This window comes from Arvicola amphibius, chromosome 1, assembly GCF_903992535.2.
Source record: "Arvicola amphibius chromosome 1, mArvAmp1.2, whole genome shotgun sequence".
NCBI lineage: Eukaryota > Metazoa > Chordata > Mammalia > Rodentia > Cricetidae > Arvicola > Arvicola amphibius.
In genome coordinates this window covers 188,522,271-188,543,580 of record NC_052047.1, presented here as the reverse complement: position 1 = coordinate 188,543,580, position 21,310 = coordinate 188,522,271, and the positions used below count along the sequence as shown (strand labels likewise).

The window sequence follows — 21,310 nt, the reverse complement described above, 5'->3', positions numbered from 1 at the left end:
GTGCGCGCGTGCACGCATGTGCGCATGTGTTCAAGGGAGGGCAAGAGAAAAGAAGCAAGCAAAAAGAACTTCTCACAGTTGCTCTTAAAAGCCAAGTCTCCCAAACTACAGCTATTCCCCAAGACAAACAATCCTCATGAGCTGCTATCCCTCTGTCTCAGGAAGGCTAGCTCTTTAAACATTAGTATTGATCCCACCTAGGGCACCAGGGATCGGCTCAGTGTCTAAAGCAGCCAAGAAAAATCAATGCTTGCTCCTACACAGCAGAAGGGGAGGTGGGCACTGGGCTAGTGAAGCAGGGAAAGCAAGCACACCTCTGTCAGCTAGAGGCCTGTTGTATTCCCCCAAGGCTCCCTCCAACTTTCTCTGTACCAAGAAGCAGTTAGAACACCAAACTTCTAAGTCCCTATAATCAAATGCTGTCTCCCTATCTCTTCTCCATCCTAGGATGTTATTAGTGGAACATATAATAAAAATTAAAAGAAATCGCAATGGTAACTTTTACTCTGGAGCCACTGGGCTATTTTATAACACATTTTCTCCATTTGCTAAATCCTTATTTCCTCCTCAACACAAACGTCACATTAAAAGCACAGGTTTGAAACTCTATTCAACTCTGCTAAAGTAAGATTACTTTACAAAAGGGGTTAGCCAGGGAAACCTCCCTACAAGACACTACCAACTTCTACGGCAACATATTTATATAGTGATGTCACATCAATTGCCTTGACCTCTGACCCAAGAGCTTGACTGCAACCTGATCAGTCACAGAGCTATTTTATTTCCAGGAAGTTCATGATCTAGTTCTCATCCCTAAAACCGGTGCTTTAAGAAAACCACAAGATAAATGTCGCAGTACCTCCACTTTTCTCCATTACCACCACCAACAACAACAACATTGCTATCAAGTCCTCTGTGAATAATTCATTCATCTACAGTGTCTTATTCCGAAAGACCCAAAGTCACAAAACTCTAATGATGCTGGTCCTTCATTATATCGACGTTGCCTCCTTAATACCCCTCCCAACATTGAATCACCCACCCTATCAACACCTCCTTCCAGAGATCCCAAGTAATGCCAGCCAAATGATGTAGGTATCTCTTGGCTCAAATGAAATTATAACACATCATTATCAACTGTCAGCTGAGCTATATCGGTATCTTTGCGATCCAACATGGCAGCTGGTATCCACAAATGGCTATCCAAGGTCAGAAATGTAGTTAGCATAGCATACTGAAATGACATGTAACATCAAACAAAATCATTTTTACCTTTTAATTGTTTTAAACATGATGAGACATTATAATTATAAACATGAATCATACTATAGTCCTTTAGATTATCACTGATTTAGTTAAATTAAATTATTCTAAGTTAATCTTTCTGGGTTATCTTTACTTAGAAGATATTTAGTTTTTACTTGAGATCAACATCATACCTGTAACAGAAGGCACACTTTATGTTAACTGCTTCCTTTATAAGCTTGCTACCATGTTAAGCATGTTGATAATGTATAATATAGACTTAGATACAAACTTAAGACAATTGGAGGTGTCTATATATTCTATGGGAAATTCTTTGTGGGAGTATAAATAGATTTTTCATCTCCCTGACTTATTTAGTTATTTGCTATTTTGGCATATATATGTTGCTTAAAATTAGAACTCAATATATGTGTGCTATGATTACATGAGATATCCTAAGAGAAATCATTTCTAAAGATTTCTAAAAGATTCCAAGGCTATACGCTGGCTTTTGCAGATGATTCCATGTGATCATTATGTTGTTTTTCTTGCTCTCTGATGGTATTACTCCTTAAGTTGAAATTGCTCAATTTGCATTGACTGACTCAAATCTTTAGAACACATTCCTACAAAACCTCTACATTAAAGGACTGAGATGTCCACTGTGGCATGGGGATAAGCTCCCCTAGAATCAAATATTTACCAGAAATGTCATGACTTTAGAGTATTTCAGATTACTCAACACACCCACCCCATCATATTTGTTTCCTTAGTAAATGGCAGATGTTTAGATCAGACCTATGACTCTTTGCGACCATACTGAGTCCAAGCAAAAGAAGCTGGATAACTTGGCTAAGATGGCAGAAGAAATACTTGCAGAGGTGAGAGTCCAGAGCACTCAGTGTCTTTGCCTTTCAGAGAGTGGTGTGGAACAGCAGATCCTCTCTACCCCTGGTGGGGGATTACTACAAATGAAGACATCAGCTTCCCTCTATGATGCGGCGGAGATTTGAAATAACCAAAAATAGTCCTTTTCGAATAAATCAATTTTAATAAAGGGAGAAAAATGGGATAGACTTACGCGAACCAAGAGGAAAAGGGAAAAGAGGGAGGGCCTACCCCAAACCCGTTCTTTTAAAGGTATCCTCTCCTCAAACAAGGGAGTGGTTGGCCGCCCCAACATCTCTGGACCTCCCAAGTCAGACAACCACAAGATGTATCTAAACATGAGCAGTGTGGCGCAGTCCCACCTGCCTACTCTATAGATCTCCCGTGGGTCACAGAAGCAGTAAGGAAAGGGCAAAACAACACATGTCCAGGAAATTCTTCACCAAGTGTTTGAGGATAACTCCTAAGTGAGCCATCAGAGCACAACAAACAATTAGACAATTGTTGAAAGTGTCCTTAGCCTTCTTATTCCAGAAGTATCTAGAATGAGACTTGTGAATTTTTCTTTGATGAGTCAAGTGTTACTGTTTCATTGATGTCCCACCAGGGAGCATCTGTCATAGCTACACACTACTTAGATCAACTTACATCAGTTGAGGCCCAAAAGGTAAGCAACAACTATAATCTTCCAGGGATAAATTACAGTCTTTCCTGCCTGATAATTTCTTTTGATGATTTCTAAACAAGCTATCCTTGGCCAAACATTTCTTCAGCTTCCCTCAGAAGCCTCTGGACACAAAATTACCTTTTCTGTACTCATTTTCTTCAACAAGGATATATTCCATCTTATTTCATATTTGAGAACTGAGTTCCTTCAGTCATTTAACTTACCCAGTGCTATTAAGGTAGCTTTGACCAAGGCTGCAGTCCTTTGAGGGGGAAGCTGGGTTGTACCAGAAAGCTGGGACACACTGGCTCTCCCCATGTCTCTCATAGCCGTAGTCACTGTCAGGAAAACAAACACGATAGAATGATAAGTGTGTACAAATATTAAAACACCCGAAGGCAGACATAAATGTACACATGTCCTTCCCAGAGTCATGACTTATTGTTTCCATTAGCTCCACTGAGGCAAATGCCTATGTCTTAAAACAACAGGATGTTTTCAGAAATAGTCTCATCTAGAATTACCGTCTAGAGAGAAAAAATGGATTATCAAAAAAATCTAGACAAGAAAGTACATGAATTCAAATATGTGACAGGTACAATGGCTTAGAGGTGAGAGGGGAGGGACACTATATATTTAAATCAAACTTCGAATCACAGAATTAATTAAATGAGTAAATGGCAACCAGGGAGATGACTTTAAAGGTCAAGATACATTTCTATGTAATGATTCAATGTGTACTGTCTGGAAATTGATTTCATGGAATTTATATTTTTTTTACTTTAAATTCAATTGCTTTCAGATGTGTGTGTGTGTGTGTGTGTGTGTGTGTGTGTGTATGCCAATAGAATTTCAAACTTCTCTTGATTAGACATATTAGGAGACATATACATTTTCTTAAAAATAAAATAAAACTAGAATTCTTTTTTTGTGCTTCTACCGAACCTCAGTCACAGCATCTGAGGAACAGCATGCTTCTGGAGCTGTATGAGGCGCTTAGATGTGTAAATGTCAGGAGTAATAAAGTGGGTGGAGGGGATCATGCTCTTACAGCCAGCCAGAACTCTCTGAGCACAGCCTCTCTCAGTCCATGCTTCCACGTTCATCACCAAAAGAGAACGGCTGAAGCCCAGACAGCACAAACTCATCATCAGAACACCCCCCTGCTGAGTGTGGAGAAAGTATGGGACAGAAAGGCAAGCAGTTCTCCGTGCTGTGTTAGTTCTGCTCCCACGGTCTTTAAAAACAATGCTAACTTATCAGAATGAATGCAGAACAGGAATGGAAGGAAGATGTGTATTCAGCTTCAACGGTGCCTCATTTATCCTTCACTGTATGCCATGACCCATTAGACAAATGTGACAAGACCTGTCCTCAATTGCTTTTTTAGTCCTTATACCTCACACCCCAAACCTAACACTGCATAGAGAAGTACTGATTGGTGGGTGAGATCATGTCCATCACTACCCACATGGTAACCCCAGACTCCTCCTAGCCACTTTTTAGCACACTTTATTTACTTTTGTATGTTAAGCCCTGGGCGTGGATCACTGCACCTTTTGTGTTTTGCAGCTTCTTCTTAACTCTTCTCTCTTATTTAGGTTATACGAGCCTATCCCTAGTTTACTGCACACACTTTTCAGGACTATCATATGCTCGAAACTATGTTGTTTTCACTAATTAAATCATCTGATAATAAATATTATAGAGTGAATTAATGTCAGAGTTGCACTAGAACACAGTCCCTCTAATTGCCCCCTTGCACTGTGTCTATTTCTGTAAGAAGACGGTGAGGCTTCTTGAGACTGTAGGGTTAACTGCAGAAAGTATATCCAAAGGCCCAAAAGATGACTGCAGTGGATGTGAGCAGAGATGCCAATCAACAGAAAGGCAGAATGCAAGAGCAGCTTTGATGCAACCATGCTTCAATGAAACTGGAAGGAAGAAAAGCAAAGAGACATTTCTGCCAGTTGACTCCATTGACAAGTGCCTGGTCCCCTAGTAGAGAGCCCCTGGCTCATAGTTCATCTGGACTTAGTAGAGCTTGAAATAGCCCATGAAATCTGGCTCTTAAAACTTGGGGAACTTTGTAAGATAATTAGTGGTTATTAGAGCAATTATTAAAAATTAAATTATATGATACTTCATTCACATAAATTATATTTAAACATCAATAAAAATACACAAACATAATTTCCTACTGCTTTACTGCATTTTAGCTTTATATAGCCATAACATGCTGTGTATATGTTACTACATACAACATATACTAAATTGCATAAGAATATCAGTAGGTTATTGATGTCAAGGTCTTTTATATCTATATATCTGTCCGGCAGGAAAACTATAGACAGTGGGGCTACTGCTTAGCTCTTCTCAGTTCTTCATTCATTGGCATAATGTTGAAATCGGCCATTGTGGGAATATGCACGGCATTCAGTGTGTGTTCTCTAGGAGTTAAATAATAGTCAGCACACCACTGAGCATTGGTTTCCCAGCATTATTTATGCGCGGAAATACTGGGCTATGGTATACACAGACTACTTCTAGAAAACTCCCCTATGGCTTTATGTGATGAACCTCTTGCCCGGTCCTGCTGACCCTAGATAATATTGGGAATCCGGGAAGGGAGGATGCCTCTCTCATGCAGCCTTGGGAAGATAAAAAGGTTTTCAAGGCTCTTTGCAAAATGCAACTACCCTCGGCACTTCTGTTCAGCTCTGCTACCTGTTGGCACTGCAGTAATTAAAAAAGGTGCATTAAGCGTGCTGCTCTGCCCCAAAGAGCAAAAGCACCTCATTAATATTTAACAACACTAACCGAAACCGGCTTCCTCCAAGCTGTGGGCTTCTTCATTAATCTCAGCTAAATGCATATTAAACTCTTTCACACTGTCCAGCCCTCCCAGCTCATGAGTCTGCAGGATTTAAACAAACAAACAGCCGCTGCTCCAGCTTCCTGGGGAAAGGTGTGAACTGATAAATTGTGAGATTTGAACAGAATACACCAGAAAATCTGTTTTGCCTCAGGGAAGTATGCGCCAGATTCCACACACATACAGGCAGTTTACCGCAAAGCATAATTTACCCCTGTGTGTTGCTTGATTATAAAAGCAGAGGAATGCCTACCTGGTTAGGAAAACAAAATTTGTCCATTTCAAAGAATATGTTTATAGTTCAAACCCTACCCAACGAAAAGCCTCAGTTTAAGGAAGAGAAATGGCAAGGACAGTTGAGAAAATAAAAAGTGTGTGTCACCGTAGAAAAGGGTAGTTTTGCAACATGGATCTATCTGCTTTGCTTGTGGACTGGAAAGAAACAGGTGAAAGACATGGAGGACTTGTTAGTCATTGTACACAGCTACTCCAGGCACAGAGCACTACTACTTTATCAGAACGTGATCCCTGCTCCTAAGAAGGGCATTCTAAAGTTCTAAAAAGATGTGTGTGTGTGTGTGTGTGTGTGTGTGTGTGTGTGTGTGTACACGCATGTTTCTAACTGCTAAGCTATCTCTCTAGCCCATACTCAAACTCTTGACCAATCAGAAAGCCAAGGTCTCAATGAGCTCAAGGGTCTTTGTGAAGGTCAGGCCAGGCAGAGGCCTGCATAGTTCCTCTACCTTCCCACCTAACCGCAGAGATTCCAGGACATATGCCTGATGCGTACTTATGAGTGCATCAGGATGGGGTTGGGCCCAGGTGATCTTTTCAGGCCTAGTAGGAACACTCATGAAACGAAAGCAGCTAACACAAGAATAACAATTATCATCCTCATTGGGTGAGGTATGAATCCAAATATAGTCATAGAAAAAGAGACTGTTGTATCTTAGCCAAAAATTACTCAGAAAACCTGACAATCATCCCTTAAGCATTTCTTTTGATCGAATCCCGTTAGAGACACCTGTCTTATCCTTCTCCTCACTGAGAGCTTGCTTATATATCTGCTCTCTTTAAGTCAGTCTGTTGCCCACTTCCATAAACATATGCTTATTTTATTAATTAAATCGTATAGCTCCATTGCCACTCCCTGCATAAAGTCATCCATGATTACATGTAATCTCATTGTGCAGTGACCTCTTTGCTCTAACCACCTCTCCACCTGTGTTAAAAAAAAAACCAGCTCTGTCTAGCGGAAATATCTACAGTGGAAATATTTCAAATAGCTATGTTCCATTACGGCAACCACTAACCAGCACAACAAAGGAACTGCATTTTAATTTAACTGAATTTTAATGTAAACAATCACATGTGACTAGTACTACTAATGGACTCAGGACTGGATCATAAAACTCAATACTTTATTATATCCTTTTTCTTTTCTGTTATATCATCTTCTGGTGCAGTAACTCTTATTTATACATTGTTTATTGTCTTGTTTATAGTTTAGGTAGTCCGCTATAGAAAACATACTCTTACTTATGCTCAATATGCATAAAACCAAAGGCTGGATGAACCATAGGTACACCTAAAATGAGGTGTGTGGCATCCCCAAATTCCTTTCCCCTTGTCTTCTGCATCTCTACTAGATAATCTTACCCTGTGGATAAGGCTCCATACTGAACATGGAAGAAACCACCATGGTATCCTAAATCTCAGGCCTCAGAAATTAGAATATTGCTATCTTGAGGGAATGGAACTATCTATAAAATGCCCAACCCTTCCAGGAGCTAGATGAGAAATTAATGTTATTAATATTAAAGAGTACCACAACACCCAGTACATAATAGGTACTCACCCAAAGCTATGAATGAGTGAGAAAAGGGAATGAATGGGAAAAAAGGGGGCGACTTCCTGAGTTATCACTGGCAAATATCTTCTCCCAGAGGGCTAGCCTCTACTGAGGAACCCCTCCGGCAGGGCTTTGGAGCAAGTCCCTCTCTAGAACCTGAGACTTATTGGAAACCTTAGTTCTCTCCTGGGTGGGCATTTGTTCCTGTGCCTCACCCCTGATGTAGTGGAGGCTGCTTTACAGTAGCTCTTCATAGCAAACTTTAGGCTGGGAATCATTTAGGCCTATAAATAGAAACTCTACCTGTATGTGATGCTTACCCTTTTTACCTAAACCTTTCATTCTACAGGTAGATACTTCTGAGACTCAATAAGCTTTTCCCTTTTTTAAGTCAAAATATCTGCCCTTTGTGAGTACACGTTGTGTGTCCTTTAGCTCCTACCAATATGGAGATATTAAGCACACCATTCCTATCCTACGACTGCCCTAAACTTACTAAATTATGTTATATCCCTAGCCTTACATGTTGCCCAAGGTAACCATAGGAACATGCCTGCTCTGGCTCAGGGATGAACCTAAATGGGATGTGTGTGATGAGGGCTAGAACTGATTGAATTGGGAACTCCCAGAGGGGACACTATAAGGTTGGGGGAGGCTGCTCATTAATTCCCGGCTGTCCAGTCCCCAAATAATCACTCAGAAATGATATTATTTACAACACTGTTTGGCCAATAACTCTAGCAAATTCCTAGCAAGCTCTTACATCTTAAATTAACCCATTTCTATTGACCTGTGTATTGCCACATGGCTGTGGCTTACTAGCAAGGTCCCAGTGCGACTGTCTCCAGCAATGGCTACATAACTTCTCCCTGACTCTACCTATTCTCTCTCTCTCTCTCCCCCTCTCTCTCTTCATATACATATGTATGTATGTATGTATGTATTTATGTATGTATCTTCTAGCCTGGCTATATTCTGTTAAGATATTGGCTGAAAGCAGCTTCTTTATTAACCAATAAAAGCAACAAATATACAGAAGGACTTCCCACACCATATAGGACTTAGACTGTGCTCAAATACTGACTTCCAGGATCAACACTAAAGATTAAAACATACCAGGCAGTGGTGGCACATGCCTTTAATCCCAGCACTCGGGAGGCAGAGGTAGGATGTGAGTTCAAGGCCAGCCTGGTCTACAAAAGCTAGTTCCAGGACTGGTTCCAAAGCAACACAGATTAAACCCTGTCTCAAAAACAACCAAAAAAAGATCAAAACAAAAATATTTAATTTTCTTTTAAAAATCGATTTATTATTTTATTTTATGTATACTTTGCCTGCATTTAGGCATATACACTGTGTACATACCTAGTGCCTTTGGAGGTCAGAAGAGGGCATCAGTTTCCCTGGAACCGAGTTACAGATGTTTATAAACCCCTATGTAAGTGCTGGGAATGGAACGATAGTCTGCTGTGGAAGAATCCAATGCTCTAAATGCTGAGCTGTCTTTCTCAGTTCTGAAAAACTATTTCAAAGCCAAGGCTGATACTCACTGACTTAAAATCAAAGAGGCCAATTTCCAAAATTTACCCTAAACCACTGTTAATAAGTCAGGAATTGTCATCAAAGGCTGCTTTTCCATATGCAGATGTGGTAGAAACACACATTTAGGTCACATGACTGTTGTGGTTATTATTATACTCTGATCGTGACCAGGTACATGACTGGGTCTCTCCTTTTTACTGGCCCTGCATCAATCTTAAGTGTTTTCTGTTTTCTTTATAATATATGGTATTATTTACAATAGAAATGCAAATATCCAGTACCTTATAGAGAAAAATCTATGATGTCCTTGTGGGGACCATATAGCTATTAAAATTCCACTAGCATTGGTAAAAATTTCTTTATTTGAAATTGTCTTTAGAGTTAATGAAATAGTCTATATTGGATTTCACTTAGAACAGTCACCCTGGGTCATTTGGAGATGAGTTTTAATTTCAGAAGAACTAAATGTGGAGACCCTATTCCTTCTGAATAATAAAATAAATCTTAAAATAATAAAAACCTGTTTGGTTTCCTGAATAATAGATGTCTTAGAAGCAATGAGTCAAGGTTTAGCCATCCCTGCATCTGAACCCCAGCTCTGCCTCAACCATTTATGTAACTATAATCAGTTAACTTATGAACAAACTATTTATCTTCTTCCCATTCTAATGGGTATATTGGTAAATATGCCAGTATTATAGTGTCTTGAATACAGGTGAGACCTCTATCAGCACAAATCTAAGAACCACAGAATACCTTACAAGGCATTCCCTTCTCTTCCCTATTGCTGTGGGTTATGCTCATTGTTAATTAAAAACTTATTGGCCAATAGCAAATTAAGAAGAGATAGGGTGAGACAGCCTGACACAGAGGAAGGAGGAAGGGCAGAGTCAAGAAAGTTGAGAGAGATGCCAGCCAGTCTCTTAGAAAGTAAGACATGCTAGAGGACATATAAACCCACAACCCATGTAGCAATACACAGATTAATAGAAATGTGCTAATTTAAATTTAAGAGTTAGCTAGTAAAAAGCCTGAGCTATCAATTGAGCATCTGTAATTAATATGTTTCTATGTGTTTATTTGGGAATGGGTGGGTGGAAGAGAAGCATCCGAATGTGGGGCAGGAATTTCCACATAAGACCTAAAGAAGCTTTAAAAAGGATTGTAAACACAAAAACAGAGTTAAGCATAGCTTTGTGGTGACCTTCTTTTCTCTGGTAAGCTCTGTTTGCATGTTTGCAAGAGGGGGCAAGCAGAAGCATGGCTCCTTTAAAAGATGGCTTACAGCACTCAGGGGGCAGAGGCAGGTAGATTTCTGTGAGTTTGAGGTCAGCCTGGTCTATAGAGCTAGTTTCAGGACAGGACAGCCAGGGATGTTACACAGAGAAACCCTGTCTGGGAGGGAGGGGGAAGAAAAAGGAAAAAAGGAGCTGGCTTCCTGGCTTGGTACTAGCACCAAAAAAAGGGGGGGGGGCTCTTTTAAGAGCCCCTGCTACCAAACACTTAGATCGTATTTATGAGCAGTAGTAGTAGTAGGTGGTAACATGGGCATAGAAACTTCCTAGAGTTGGGACAGCAAGCACGGCTCTCGGAGCTAGCTGTAAATGTACCATTATCTACTTTACACAGCTGTTTTGTTGTTTTGTTTTTATTTGTTTGCCCACAGAGACAGAAAAGGTTATACATATACAATAGAGACAGATTCAGAAAGAAAAAAATCTTTACACAGGTTTCAGTACATGTAAAAATATATAGAGGATTGGAAGAGAGAAGAGGGAGGGTATATACAGTCTGAAATTAAAAATATAGTATTAAAATAACAAAATAAAATCCTAAAGAAGAGTAAAGTAATACAAAGGGAAAATGTCACATAAAGATGGAAAATACACAGAGTCTGGATTGTGCATATTATTATGCTGTCATTAAAATATTTGGCTGTTGAAAAACCTTGAATTATGGAAATTGCTAGATTAAACCAGCCTGTATATTTCAAAATTATCTTGATTTCAAAATTTAAGTCAAAAGATATGTTACTTTGGGAGAGAGATTATGCTTGTTTTTCCACAGGACATGAGAGGATGTGGATTCATTTCAGGTTAAAGAAAATCAGGTTTGATTGAGGAAGACATCCTAAAAATCCTGACTACACACACACAAAAAAATAAATCTAAAAGAAGTACAAGACATGCAAAGTATATTTTACCTGCTCAAATATGTAAAAGAAAATCATATTTAACTGATTTATGTACAACATACAATCTATACTTGTACTAATATAGATATATATGTTACTTTTAAAAGTTTATATATTTTCAGAGCAAGGGGACTAGACACCATTGAAAACAATGTCCCAGGTGATACAGCATCCAGATCAGCTTCCAGGCTACTGATTAAGATAATACAGCGTCACAGAATACTACAGCCAAGACTTAACAATTATCGCAATGTCCTCAAGGTTACCTCAAAGATTATCAGTGCCCATCAATAAATAGGAAGTAGTCTAGAAAATTAGGGCCACACCCACCAAAAATGGTTATAGATATTTATTATTATTTGAGGGGGGTTGGTTACAAGTTGTTATTGATAATGGTCATAAAAAAAGCTAAACAAAGAAGATTAGATTCAGGGATCTCATTCTGAAAAGAAAAGGGGAGTTATAAAAATGGTAGGGTAAAAAGATTATTGAATATATTTTAAACCAAAAAAAACCCTCTATTAATCTTAAATATTATACAATAGTATGGATTTTGGTTTATTGTTACAAATTTAAAATTAATTTTGGTATTCTCTATGTATGTTTCTACTCTTGTTTAAGGTATTGTGTTTATGCAGTTTATTTAAAAATGTAATATATTGATGTGGGAGAGTCTTCTGTTTGAGTTGATTTCATTGGCTAATAAAGAAACTGCCTGGCCCATTTGATAGACCGCCCCTTAGGTGGGTGGAGTAGACAGAACAGGAAGAGGAAGTGAGGTAGAAGGATCAGTAAGATGCCACACCTCTCCTAAGTTAGGCAGACTGCCGTGCCTCTCCTGAGAGAGATGCCAGATGCGATGAAGCTCCAGCCTAAGATGGACGTACGCTAGAATCTACCTGGTAAGGCACCACTTTGTGGTGCTACACAGATTATTAGATATGGGTTAGTCAAGATGTGAGTAAGAGGCTGAAACTAAGGGCCAGGCAGTGTTTAAAAGAATACAATTTGTGTGTTGTTATTTCAGGGCATAAGCTAGCCGGTGGCCGAGAGCAGGGCGGCAGGAAGCTGGCCCACAGCTCCCCTCACTACAATATATAATTTAGGAATATGAATTAATAGTCATCTATAATAGTAAAACTTACAGTCATCTTAAGTATTTTTTCAAAGTCATACACATATTTAGATGGTCTTCAAATGCTTCACAGACCTACAGAACATGGCATTTAATATGTTTAATAACTTGAGGCTTTTGATGACTGTGAGACATTTCTGCTTCTGGCTGTGCCAACTGCTTCAGAAGATGGTGGGTATCAAAGAAGCTCCATATGGAGTTTATTTTCTTTATAGAAAAAGCTAACCATGTGGGCAAAGAAACTGCCCTTGCCTCAATTGCTGACAATATACTGTCCAAACTGGACCAGCAGGATGCAATAAAGGTGACTGTCAAACTCTCCAAAGACAAATCAGGATAATCTCTCAGGATATCCTGCTTCACAGGAAAGTCTGAGACCTGTAGGCCAGAACTGGATGCTCCAACATTATAGAGGAGCTTTAGGTGAGTGTCCAAGCTGCAAGTTGTCCCTATCATTATGAAACATTTCACCCTTCTGGGGTCTTTAGTGGAGTTGAGGACTAGATAGTTATAGTTACAGTTTTCCTTAGTTATGATAAAAGGTAAATTAGATGCAAAACTTTGGAATCACAAAGATAAAATATATAATAGAATATTTTCTTTAATTTTGCCAAATGCAAATGGATTGGATATTGTTATTGTAATTCTTACTTAATAACTGTTTTTGCTGTGTATAATTTTACCATGCTAAGGTTAAAACCTTCCTTTTTAATTAGACAAAAGGGGGAAATCCTGTAGATTATGCTTATTGTTAATAAGAAACTGATTGACCAATAGCATGGCAAGAAGAGATTGGGCAAGAGAGCTTGGCACAGAGAGAATGATAGGACGAGGAAGGACAGGGTCAAGAAGATTGAGAGAGATGCCAGCCAGCTGCCCATGTGGCAATACATAGATAAATGAAATTGGTCCATTTAAATGTAAGAGTTAGCTAGTAATATGCCTGAGCTATTGGCTGAGCATTTATAGTAATAAATGTGTGTGCCTCAGTGTGGCGATTTGGAAGTATTCACTGTGACAGGGAGTGGGCAGTCAGGACAGAAAAGCTTCTGACTATACCCCATAACCTGCTTTACTTAGATTCTGACAATAGTCCCCAATGAAGACCTCAAAACCACCGTATCATTCCTAGCATTAAAATAATCGCCTAAGATCCAAAGGTACAACTTTGAAAACAGTGCTTACTTAATTAAGTGTTCAAGCTCTGACATCTCTGGTGTAAATCCTATGGGGATCACTTACTCTGAGGTAGAACTCCAGCAGCAGCAACAGCTACCATATGTTGTAGGCTTATGTGGTACACAGCTCAGGTAAGCATCTTATCTATATTAATGATCTACCTTCATTCATTTACTAATTCATTTATTTATCCCTAGGACCTGGTGAGAAATGTGTTTCATATTTTATTTTGCAGCCAAGGAGAGAAGGACACAGAAATTAAGAAAATTTCCCAGAAGAAAAAACTGTGAATATAATTGTTGAGATTTTTATACAGACCAAAAATGTTGATAGGTAAAAAAAAGAAATATTACTTTGTAGTCTTTTTTTTTTTCCTTCTTACTTGTGAATCCTCCTAGCAATGGGTGGGAGTCAGCTTTGGACCAAGGAGACAGAGAAGAATCTGTAGTGTGGCATACTCAAAGGCAGTGGACCTCAATGGAGTCAGTCTGGAGAGGGACACAGGTACTTTGGTTCAAATGTGAAATGTTCTCCTAGCCTCATAGGTTTGCGCATCTGGTTCCAAGCTGGTAGGGGTCTTTTGGCAGACAATGGAAACTTGAGGAAGCATATCTTCTATGGAAGAGGTGAGTCACAAAGGGTAGGCTTTAAGAATTTTATAACCTGGCCTGACTTACTGTCTGCTTTCTGCTTCCTGCCCTCCTTATATTTATAGAGTTCCAGAACACATCCCTGCTACCACGATGGACTGCAGCCTCTTAAACCATGAGCCCTAGAAACTGCTTCTTACTTTAAGCAGCTTTTTTTCAGGTACTTTGTCTCAACAGTGAGAAAAGTAGGAAATACAATATCCACACTATATTTTAAAAAAGACTACTATATCTACCTAATATGACTACACACTAAGCTGTTGTTCATAATTAAAAATAGTCTTCCCAAATGGGGAAATATTCTTGTTTTCAAAAGATCTTCTAACAGAGAAAGGACCCTTCCACTGAAATTTAAATTTATATATCTTACTTTAATGAATCTCACTGAAGTCAAGTTATCTAAGAATGAAGAGCAGGTTGGGAGTAGGCATGGTCATGCTACACAAGTGACTTTCAGTTACCTGTTAAAGTTCCAGTAAATTCAGGAAATAAAAACATGACTTCTAGACAATAGCGGTATGGCATAGCGATGAGGGAAGGGAGGCCACTGTGCAAGGACAAACGCTCTTTGCACTACAGTATACATTGATATTCTGCAGTAGAGAAACCAAAACACAACTCTGCCATTGCCCCACCCCCTTCCTTGACTATGGGCTGATGCTGGAGCCATTAGCTGTTTTATCTAACCCGAGATGATCACTATCAAGTATCAGATGGAACTTCAGCTTCTGACTGAACACATAGGAAGCATCCATCTACCTGAGAGCAGAGGGATATCCACATATTCTCAGAACTGGGAAGGTTTTTGACTTTCCTAAGAACAGCATTCAAAAACATGTTACAACTCTTTATTGAATGCTTACTGTATAGTTGGCACTTGGATTTTTAACGTAAGGGAAGTTTAAAGCTACATTCGCAGATCTTACACTCTACAGGAGAAAGAAAAACAATAACAGAACATTCAAAAGTGTAATCACTGCATACCGTGAATACTAACCAGACAAAAGCATGGCAATGTGCTAGAGAGCGCCAGGGTATACAGATGAGACAAGATGCCTTCAGCATTTCTAAGAAGCTAACAATTTTGAAGAAACATGAGAGATTAAAAGGTGTCAGCTGTGATGAAACGTGGGGAAAACTGTTGTATTCTCCAGTCCTTCTCCTAGGAATGAGCCTGAATTAATCACTGGAGTGGGGTGTGTGGCCGTAATACAGCTAATGAGAGAAGAATAATGTAAAAAATAGATAGAAAAGGATGCCAGGCCAATGGGCCTTCAACAAGTCAATACCTTAAAGAAGAGAGACTCCATTAAAGTATTTTAGAGTACAAGAGTAATGTGATCTGATTTTGAATTTTTAAAAATGTACCTGGTCCAATAATTACAACTGCAGACACACATACGGGACCTTAGGGTGACCGCGGAGAGAGTGACTAGTAATAGCTATAAGGATGGTCACAAGTATTTTCAGGGACAGTGTGTTTGGAGGGAGAACTGGAAAGGGCTTGTTGGTGATCTGGATCTGGGGAGCTTGCATTTCAGTCATGGTATAAATGGATCTGTGCTTGGTTCAATAGAGAAACTGAAGCAGGAATATCTTCTCACACAGTAAAAATGATTCTTCAGCCACACTAATTATGCCACCTCTCTAAGAAAATCAGATGCATGTCTTGTATGTTAGGCTGACTTAGCTCTCAGAGGAGAAGGAAGCTGAGACTGGAGGCTGGAAAACTCCATATTTGGGAACCGTCAGTTGTAGGGGAGACTAGATGTCGGAATTCTAGATGTAAGTTGTACTTTTTCATTGCCATTACAAGCAGAATTGTAGTCTAAAGGTTTCTAACACAAAGAATTGGCCAACCTTTGGGCACACGGAAATGTTAATCACCTTGATTTGATCATTCCACAGGGTTATGTGAACACGAACTATTATAATATGTTTTATAAATATATGTAAATAATATATATATATATATTAGGTAAAAATAAAAATAAAAGGAAATGATGACAGAGTACCCATAAATATGATATACCTTGAGAAAAATATGTATGAAGGTAACTGCATAGGCTAGTAGCTCTTTAAGCCTCATCGGTGTTCATCCCACTCCTCCAGAACTATCAAATATAGCTATTCAGTCGCTGGAGATGAGAAGATAAGGGGAACACCCATTGGAAATTTTGGTCACACCGCATTGTATTCCCCATCGTTGTTCCTCATTCTCACTTTTGAGTGATGCTGAATTCCTATCTGGTCCATATCTAAGGCCAGAGATCTTCCCCCTAATCTGTGTCAAACTAACTCTATCTTTATCCTCACCCACAGGCAGGTAAATATCTAGTTGGAACTGAAGATGAAATTTCAAAGGACTCACCATTCGAAGTCCCAGTCCGCACAGACACAGGGTTCTGATACCACTGACCCAGAGTAGTCTCTGCCGAGGGCACACTGAGCACCTGGCTTGCGTTTCTTGAAAATTTTCCTTTCCCCCATGACACAAGGCTCTCCCTTAAAGAGAAAGGCCATAGTGAGATAGGCAATAAAGTGCATAGGAGGTAAAATAAGCCAGTTGGTCAACACAAGCACTGGCTTTTAGTATTCAACATAGCAATCTCATTTCTCAGCAACCATGCAGGAGTTTCTAGAACAAACATGCTAATCCTTTATCCCTGCATGAAGGGACTATGATGCATGGCTGGCCCAGGTCTGCCCCTCTATCCATACTATCCCGATGTCTATATAACATTGTTCCTTCTCCATCTCTGTGGAGAACACAATGACTTCCAGTCTCTAAAGCATGTCATTATCCAAGTGGCTTTAGCAGCTAAAGTAATAAGAAGTCAACTTCTGGTATATTGTTTTTATTGTTTATATTATTTTCACAATAAAATTGAGGTTGACCCCATAAGGGCAATCTCCCCCTGCTCTCCCTCCTCCTTTCTCTCTCCTTTCTTTCTTTTCTTCCATTCTCATTCTTTCTCATAAATGATTACCCTAAAGTACTAAATAATCTTAGACAAGGTCAAAATAGAGTAAAAGTTGGTACAAAATCCAAGGACCCAAGAGTTGGGAAGAATGCAGAAGTCCTTCTGTATTGCATGGCAACAAATACCTGCCATCACTAGACCCATCCACCTTGCATCCCTTTTCCCTTTTCCTAGTGCTTTAGGGACCTTCCTCTGAGCTGTCCTAAGATATGTTCTCACCTTCCACATGGCAGGGCAGATGAGCATATCCTAGAAGGCTTCCTAACTATCTGGTACTCAGTTTGTGCCAATTGAGCTGATATCCAACATTATTATTGTACCTTCTCCTTCAGGAAGTTTGGTGATACAAGGAGTACATAGAATTCTAGGATGTATTTCATTTACCCTTGTTGGTCCTGTGTATATACAACTTTTCCCCCATACACAATGCTCAAATGATGTACTGCCTTCCCTTCCCCAAAAAGATAAGATCAGAGACCAAACCATTTCTAGAGGCCAGCATATCCCAATGTATCGGTACCTGATTGAGTAGGTGCCAAGTCTCAAAGTCCTCCTTGGTACAGCGCCGGCTGAAGATAGACTTGTAGTCCACTTTCACCAACTGCCATTCGGAGCGCAGGCTGAAGTGGCCAAAAACTCTAAGTGTAAAACACAAGAAGCCCAGCATCAGTCAGTAATGCACCTTACTGGAGAGGGGAAATGAGAACAGCCTGGACTTGTTTGATCCCTCCAAGGTGAGCTCCTTAAAAGAGGGGTCTCCTTCAGTGGCCAAGGTATTCGCATCTTCAGCCAACTAGTTGTCATTCACAGTATGTTTAATATCACTTATTTTTATTGCAAAATTACTATATGAGCTTTACAGCTTTATCCAAATGAAACCATTCTTTGCATTTTGACACATAGCTTTTACATTTCTTCTAAAGGTCAGGACCAGTAGGCTGTCTACCTACTTCCAGCACTAGGAATAGTTTCCTCACCTATAAAACAAATTGCATAGGTGTGTGTGTGTGTATGTGTGTGTGCACGTGTGTATGCACACTTATACAAATTGGGAGTAGTGAAATACATTACCTAAAATATGACTCTACTGATGCCCAAATCCTGTGACCGTTTCCATGTCTTCTCATTCAAATTCCCACTGCATGACTCATATTAATGCTTATGCTCTTTCTGCCTTCCTTGAAAAATTATAGAATTCCAATAAAAGAAAATCATATTTATGTACAGTAATGAAGAATGCCATCTGCGTGGTCCAGATAATCAATACTGACCTTTGTAAAGCCCAGTTGTTGATAGGCCTATAAATATGAATGATCAATCATTCTAGAAAAAAATGAAGAAACAAAAAAGACTGACCATCAATTCTTCACTGGGGTGGTATGTCATGCGATTACAGCGCAGGGCATCTATCACTGTGATGGACTGAGAGGCGAGACCAGCCATGCTGGGAGCTCTCGAAGAACGAGAGGCTGTCCATTTCAGCAAGCCTCAATCACGTCACCAGTCTAGCCTTCTCTGCTGCCCTGGTTTAGACATTCTTATGCCGATAGACAAAGGAGTTCTCAATGAGATCTTTCTTTCAACTCTCTGGAAGATGACGATGCGAAGAAGGGTGAGGACTAAAATAAATTGTAAAATGTGGAAAAAATAAGATGGGTTTTGTAGATCCCTAGCTTAAAATAAATCTTGGGAAATAGCTTTGAATGTATTATCAGACAAAAAATAAATGAAAGATTTACGGCCTTATCTAAAAGATTTTAACAGATCTCAAGGGAGAAAGTGAGGGCTAGACTTTACTGAGACTGCATGATCTTTTTGAAACCTCACCATAGACTGGAAACTTTGAGTCTAGAATAGTCCATGTATACAGTTGATTCTGTCTTTCTTCCGAATAGTTCATGTATACAGTTGATATTGTCTTTCTTCTGAATTTTCTGTCTTTTTAATTTTTATTTATACTAAACACATTTATTTCTAAACCCAATTTATCCATCAAGTTCCTTCCAATATTTAGTTCTAAATGTATTCAGAAGGTCAAGGGGGCCCACCTATGTTTTTGTTTGTTTATAATGTGCTTTTATTTGTTTGTTTCTTAGGCAGGGTCTCACGTACCCTAGCTTGACCTCAGTTTATGTAGCCAGGTTTATCCTGAACTCTAGATCTCCTTGGGATTACAGGAATGTACTACCATGTCAGCTCCCTTAAAATTTTAACAAAACAGCTAGCTCTTATGGTAGGTTCTACTTGCTGGGCTATAAGAGAGTTAAATTAAGAACTGGATTTGTCAAGGTGACCTTGACAAGTATCTGCTTTCTTCTCTACTCAGATATCAAAATCTCCCCACTCTCAAACACTTTCTTTTTTTGGTATGTAAAAAGCATTTTATTTTACTTTTTATTAAAAATTTCTTCCTCCTCCCCACCTCCCATTTATCTCCCTCCGCCCTCCACTCCCCCTCCCTCTCCTGTCCAGAGAGCAGTAAGGGTTCCCTGCCCTATGGGAAGTCCAAGTTCCTCCCCCCTTCATCCAGGTCTAGGAAGGTGAGCATCCAAACAGGCCAGCTCCCCCCCCCCCCAAAGCCAGTATGTGTAGTAGGATCCAAATCCAGTGTCATTGTCCTTGGCTTCTCAGCAGCCCTCATTGTCCACCATGTTCAGGGAGAGCGGTTTTATCTCATGCTTTTTCAGTTCCAGTCCAGCAGCATTATTTGTAATAGCCAGAACCTGGAAACAACCTAGATGCCCTTCAGTGGAAGAATGGATAAAGAAACTGTGGAATATATACATATTAGAGTACTACTCAGCGGTAAAAAACAATGACATCTTGAATTTTGCATGCAAATGGATGGAAATAGAAAACACTATTCTGAGTGAGGTAACCCAGACCCAAAAAGATGAACATGGGATGTACTCACTCATAATCGGTTTTTAGTCATAAATAAAGGACATCGAGCCTATAATTCGTGATCCCTGAGAAGACAATAAGAATGTGAAACCAAAGAAAAACATATAGTTATCCTCCTGGATATTGGAAGTAGACAAGTTTGCCGGGCAAAAATTGGGAACTTGGGGGTGGGGTGGTTTCGGGGCAAGGGGAGATGGGGAGAGAAAAGCGTGAAGGGGAGGATAGGAAGAGCTTGGGGGAATGGGATGCTTGGGATATAGGAAGGGTGGATATGGGAGCAGGGAGGCATATATCCTAATTAAGGGAGCCATCTTAGGATTATTAAGAGACTTGACTCTAGAGGGGTTCCCAGGTATCCAGTGAGATGCCCCCAGCTAGTTCCATGGGCAGCTGAGGAGAGGGAGTCGGAAAAGGCCAGCTCCTATAGCCATACTGATGATTATCTTGCATATCACCATAGAACCTTCATCTGGCGATGGATGGAGATAGAGACAGAGCCCCACATTGGAGCACCAGACTGAGCTCCCAAGATCCTGACGAGGAGCAGAAGGAGGGAGAACATGAGAAAGAAAGTCAGGACCGTGAGGGAACCCTCATCTGGCGATGGATGGAGATAGAGACAGAGCCCCACATTGGAGCACCAGACTGAGCTCCCAAGATCCTGACGAGGAGCAGAAGGAGGGAGAACATGAGAAAGAAAGTCAGGACCGTGAGGGAACCCTCATCTGGCGATGGATGGAGATAGAGACAGAGCCACACATTGGTGCACCAGACTGAGCGCCCAAGGTCCAAATGAGGAGCAGAAGGAGGGAAAACATGAGCAAGGAAGTCTGGACTGCAAGGAGTGCTCCCATCCACTGAGATGGTGGGGCTGATCTATTCAGAGCTTACCAAGCCCAGCTGGACTGGGACTCAAACACTGTTTCTTGTATTATGTCTTCCTAGTTTGTAGCGATCTGAGTATCACAATGCTAGTGATATTAAATCAAATATTTCTCCCTACTCTAAATAGTTATTTCATGGCTCACAACATACATCATGTCAGATTAATCCTACTCATTTCTATAAGAAGATTACTAGGTAGAAAGAAGAAAATACAAGGTACATGATTTACCTGGATGTCAACAAGGCAGGCGACAGAGTCTGCACAGCAGTTTCGAAGAAAAAAATTAAAATGTGAGCCAGCTGCTAGTAA

The 21,310-nt window shown here is 39.9% G+C and overlaps 1 protein-coding gene across 1 annotated transcript in view; it reads right to left on the bottom strand.

Moving 5' to 3' along the window:
• Sorcs3 (sortilin related VPS10 domain containing receptor 3) overlaps positions 1-21,310 on the bottom strand; it is a 628,415-nt gene that overhangs the window by 36,721 nt on the left and 570,384 nt on the right. Inside the window, exons 15-17 of the mRNA XM_038331480.1 lie at positions 17,732-17,849; positions 16,599-16,732; positions 3,025-3,138 (exon numbers count right to left, since the gene is read on the bottom strand). Coding sequence (XP_038187408.1) covers positions 3,025-3,138; positions 16,599-16,732; positions 17,732-17,849 — 366 coding nt within the window. The remainder of the gene's footprint in view (positions 1-3,024; positions 3,139-16,598; positions 16,733-17,731; positions 17,850-21,310) is intronic.